Here is a 5001-nt window from a genome sequence, read left to right as displayed (position 1 = left end):
TGGCACACACTTCGCGCTGGCCTTCACACCCCCCCCAAAATCATCCGCGTCGCCTCCTGCCCGTCCCCCCGTCGCAGTTCGACCCACGTAACTTCCCGCTCCGGCTTCTTCCGTGTGACGTTAGGTCAACACCTCTCCTGTCTCCTCTTATCGGGTGTCGTGACTCTGAAAACATCTCACTCCGAAAATTTAAGTTTTGGGTTTGTTCGGGTTTTGGGTTTTTTTTTTTGGGTTTGTTCTTTTTTTTTTTATTATTATTTTTTTTTGTAAGTGCCATTTGTATAACTTAAAAAAAAAATAGCTTCAAATGGAGAAAGATGAATAAAAAATAAAACCTGCATTCGGATACGAGCGGTGGTGGTTGAGTCTGTGAGGGATGGGAGGTGTGAGCATGGGGCAACTTGGGGTGGTGGAGCCTTTTGGGGGACAAATTTGATGTGGTGGGAAGGGGATGGTGGCCAACGGGGTCATCTCCACCCAATGGCCCTAAAGCCAAAGCTGGCTGGAGGCTGGGTTGCCTCTCAGGATGCTCAGAGCAGCCCCAAGCCACCGAGCCCATGGGCATCTTTGAGGATGGGGGAGCACGGCCCCAAGGGAGGCACCCACAGGGAGGGGAAAGCGATGGGGTGCTGGGTTTGGGTGCAACACCATGGTGGGGGTCAGCAATAACCCCCCTCCTGTGCTCGGTGATTATGGAGAAGATTTAAAACAAAGCTAAGGGGGGGAAGGTGGGAAGCCCATCCACTGCAGCCCAGCCCAGGGAGCTGGGATGCCCGGGATGTGTCCTCAGCACTTCTGCTCCCCAAAATGGCCAAAACCAGCCCTAAACCTCAACCAACCCACCCAGGCTTGAAGCTGGGGCCAACCTCAGTTTTGGCCCTGGAGATGGGGCACGGCCTGTGCTCACGGCGGGGCTGGAGCCAACTCCATCACCCGCGCACAGCCCCCGGCCCCGCACTGCCCCTCATCGCCCACAGCCCCAATGGCCCCTGCGGGTCACCCACGGCCCCTGTTTGGCTTCTGAAATCTCCAGTTTGGGAAAGGAGGGCTGCCCAGCTCCCCCTAAAATGCACAGCGAGGGCCGAGTGAAGGAAGGATCTTCCTTCCTTACTGTAAACAGGGTGAAATCAAGGCTGGAAATCAGGAAACAGCAGCTCCGACGGCCACACACTCGCCCTCATCCCCTGCAAGGGGGCATGGCTCCCCCAGCCTTTCCCCTCACCATGCACACATCCTGGTTTCCATTTAAAGGAGCGACTGGAAACCATTTTCTGTTGGGTTCAGCCTTTTCCTTGGGAGCACGTGGGACGTGTGAGGCTTTTCCAGGAGGGTCAAGGGGGTTTTGCCTCACAACTCAAAGAGTTTTCAACCACGCCGGCTGAGGTTTGGCCAGGCGGCCCCGGCACGGGGGGGATGCGAGGGCGGCGTTTGGGCTGGAACAAAAGCACAGAGGTGAAAAGCCAGAGTGCACAAATTTATTTACAAAAATTCAAATTACAATATAATACAGGAACTTTGTACACACAGAATATTAGAACGCTTTACTACCAGAAGGTAAAGAAAAATATTTTTTTGCCTTTTTTTGCCGCTTTTTCTTTTTTAATAAACCACCTATTTATTTTCAGCTATCGTTATACAAAGTCGCAGAACATGCACATCTTTACAGGGCTTCTTTCTTTTAACATAATGCTTTGCTAAGTGCAAATACTAACGTTTCTCTCTCCACCTTTAAGGCAAGTAAAACGGGACACTGCATTAACCATAGGAAGTACCTGTGAGGGATCAGCCCGGGCACAGCAACCCCCCTGCCAACCTGTAAAGGATGAACAGCACTGAGAACAGCGGGGCGGGAGGGAAAAGGGGGCGCAGGACTTGGGAGACCAGGTCCTGGATGGCTCTGGGGCTGCACTGTAAGTTTTGGGGTTTTAAATAAGTGCTGGGCATGGTGGGACCTCCCCGTCACAGCAGGCACCGACCTCTCCTCTCAGACACAAACACACCCGTGGCTCTGCAGGGGCGATGGGGACGGTGGCCCTGTCTCCCCCTGCAGCTACCGGGCTCCAGCAGAAGACGCTCGCATCCCAGCCACGAGGATGGACCACGGACACCAACCTCCCCTCGCCACCCCTGCACACCAAGGCTCAGCTCTTGACTCCCACACGTCTCCACACATGCACCAAAAATTGGGACGGGACCATCGTGTTTTGCTGTGCTCCCAGCTCTGTGGGACACCAGAAGAGGCCACATCGCATCTACTTCACGGTTTGGGCCACCACGCAGCAGCTGAGCTGTGCCCCTGCTGCCTGACCCCCTCATGGGACAGGGGGTGCTGGGGGACAACCCTACCACCCAGGGAAAGGCGCAGCTCCCAAAAGCCTGGGGGCTCATCCACGCTGGCCCCGAGCACACGAGATCTCCGCTATCAAAACACCAGGATTCCCTTTCTTTTCCTGAAGCCGCTCGTGTTTCTTCTGACCTGAGTCCACATTCTCACCACGCACCAATGCTGCGAACACAGCCCTCCCTTCCCAAACTCAACGGGGCACCCTGCTCCTGCCTACCACAGGAATCGCTTGTGAGGTGCAATTTAAACCTGGCTGAACCCTGCAAACATCTGCAGTCCCCAAAACCAAACCAAACCAAAATACAAAAGAAAGCAACAGCAGCGAGGGAGCACCTGGTTACAAGCGCTAGAGACCACGGCTACGAGGAGCTGGAACGGAGCCGCAGGGCACAGACAGTGCCCAAGGGTGGAGAAATTGCTGACTCGGCTCTAAAAAGGCACAGATCCCCTCTGGGAGAGCCTCCTGGGTTCAAGAGTCCCCAAACGCTGTCCTGTGTCTCTGTGGGAGCCCCCTGCCCGCCCCGCAGCCACACTCACTGCAGGCCCCGGGAGATGCTGTGCGCTGCGAGGGTCAGGCAGGAGCTGCGAGGCAGCGGCAGCGCGTTTTACCTGGAAAACCAACAAGTAACACCAAAACACCCCTCGATGCTCCAACTCCAGGGGAAGAGCCGGGGGGGAAGCGCACCCAGCAGGGTCCCAGCAGGACGTGACCCAGACCAAAGCACTGGGACACAACGGGGCTGCTGAAAGCTCAGCCCAGCGTTTTTGGGAGGAGGGGTTTTTCCTGCCCAACCATTTTTCTTTTGGAAGGGGCCTGTACCAGGCTGCAGCCGTGGGGAAAGGGCTTTGTGCCAACGCTCCTCTTGCAGCCCAACCACGACTCCCAGCTTCTTGCAAGGAAGTCTGGCTTTTCCCAAATCCCCGCTTCCTAAGCCCAGCAATGCTCACGTTCACTTTTTAACACGCTTTTCCAAGCCGATCAGGCTGAAACACACATTTTTAGAAGTTACTTAGCGCTGTAGGAGCAGCCAGCTTCCTGCAGCACAAGGCTACAGCTCCCCGCTGAGTTGCAGGGGGTCCAATCCCAGCTCATCACCACCCCCATGCACAACCACAGAGGTGGTTCCTAATTTTTCGGCCCCAAATTTTGCAATGAAGGGTGCAGCTGAGGCTCCGGGTGCTTTTTCCAGCTGCCAGACGCACGCAGGGGGTGATTTGGGATGCCAGACAATAACTGCAAAGCAAAGGCCACGTTTTGGAAGTTGAGAGGCACCCACCTCTGGGGGGAAAAATCCCGAGCCCTTCAAAGGGAGCAGGTCCAGCTCAGTCAAAAATGAGGGTGTCCCAGTCTTGTGCTACTTGCTAAAAACCCAAGAAAAAACACAGCTCTGGGCTTCCTACCGAGATCTCAGCAACGAGACGGCTGCTGCACCCCCTCGCTCCACCTGCAGAGCAAAAACCGCTAACAACTCTAACAGGAACTCTGCTTTGAACCATTTATCTCTGCTGGGAGGTGCCAGCACGTTACAGGGATGCTGGAGGACGCGGCAGCCCCAGCCTTGTGCTGTGAGGGCAGCCACCTCCTGTTATCTTGTTCCTAGTCTCACTTGGATGCCAATTCTGTCTCCCTTTCCCCAAGACTCCCTTGACTGTGGGATTTTAGGAAAGCCCGCGAGGAACGGCCGCATCCCTGCGCTCCACAAAGTCTCACGTCCCCTCCCAGCAGCTGCCTGAACCGGCTTTGTCAAACCAAAATATTTGGATGCTCAACATAAGGAGAAACCTCTGGAAACGCAGCACCAGGCCCCGCTGCAGCACAGGTTGCAATGTTTAATGGTTCAGAGGAGCTCTAGAGGGGTGCAGTGCAGGCAGGCACGAGTCACAGCAGGGCCCACCCCAGAGGGGCTGCAGCAGAAAGGGGGTGACACGACCGGGGTGGCCTTGCCCTGCGGTGACTCTGCCAACGCTGTCTGCACCGGGTCAGAAGCGGTGCCGGGGCTGAGGGCCAAAGTGCATAGGCAAGTTGTGCTCCAGCTGCACGTTGATCTGGGGGAAGTCGTAGTTCACCCTCATGTTGGGTAACGGGGGGACGTAGGGGGCAGGGATGGGGCCGATGTTGAGGGGGATGTTATTGTACATGGGGCGGACGGGAGGGAGGGGAAAGGGAGGGTGCACGAAGGGGTAAGGAGGCATCCGGGGCTGGTGGAGGTTCTGAGGAACAGGCCTGGGGATGACTTCGATCCGCTGGATTTTCTCCATGGGTTTTTCTGCCGGAGGGCCGATCCGCTTGAAGCTGTTCTCTGCGGACAGGCGAGAGAAGAGAACCAGTCACCCCAAACACGGACTCACCGAGCTGGGTCCATGGCCTTACGCCTGCAGTCAGCATCCTCCAGCCCCAGCACATTGCTCAAGCACTGTCTCCTCTCCACACCATCGCTGCTCGCCCCTTCGCGCCCCAGGCACCACGGAGCTCAGCAGCAGCTCTGCAGCCTGGCTCCTTTCAGCAGCACCACAAGAATCTGATCCCAGAGCACAGATAAAGGCTGTGACTTACCTCCATTTTTCTTCCTTTGCTCCTCTTCGGCTTCTTTCTGAATCTCCTGGATTATCTTCTCGTCGTCTTCCTAGAAATCACAAGAGTGTCAAGAATCAGAGGG

The 5001-nt window shown here is 56.0% G+C and overlaps 1 protein-coding gene across 1 annotated transcript in view; it reads right to left on the bottom strand.

Moving 5' to 3' along the window:
* Positions 1-4324: 4324 nt before the first annotated feature.
* Positions 4325-5001, bottom strand: part of RNF216 (ring finger protein 216) — a 59732-nt gene continuing 59055 nt past the window's right edge. The window contains exons 15-16 of the mRNA XM_010187898.1: positions 4899-4968; positions 4325-4644 (exon numbers count right to left, since the gene is read on the bottom strand). Of these exons, the coding sequence (XP_010186200.1) occupies positions 4325-4644; positions 4899-4968 (390 nt within the window). The remainder of the gene's footprint in view (positions 4645-4898; positions 4969-5001) is intronic.

Source organism: Mesitornis unicolor, unplaced genomic scaffold, assembly GCF_000695765.1.
Source record: "Mesitornis unicolor isolate BGI_N332 unplaced genomic scaffold, ASM69576v1 scaffold19367, whole genome shotgun sequence".
Taxonomy (NCBI): domain Eukaryota; kingdom Metazoa; phylum Chordata; class Aves; order Mesitornithiformes; family Mesitornithidae; genus Mesitornis; species Mesitornis unicolor.
Note: the sequence above shows the minus strand (reverse complement) of the source record. Positions and strands in the feature narration are given on the sequence as shown.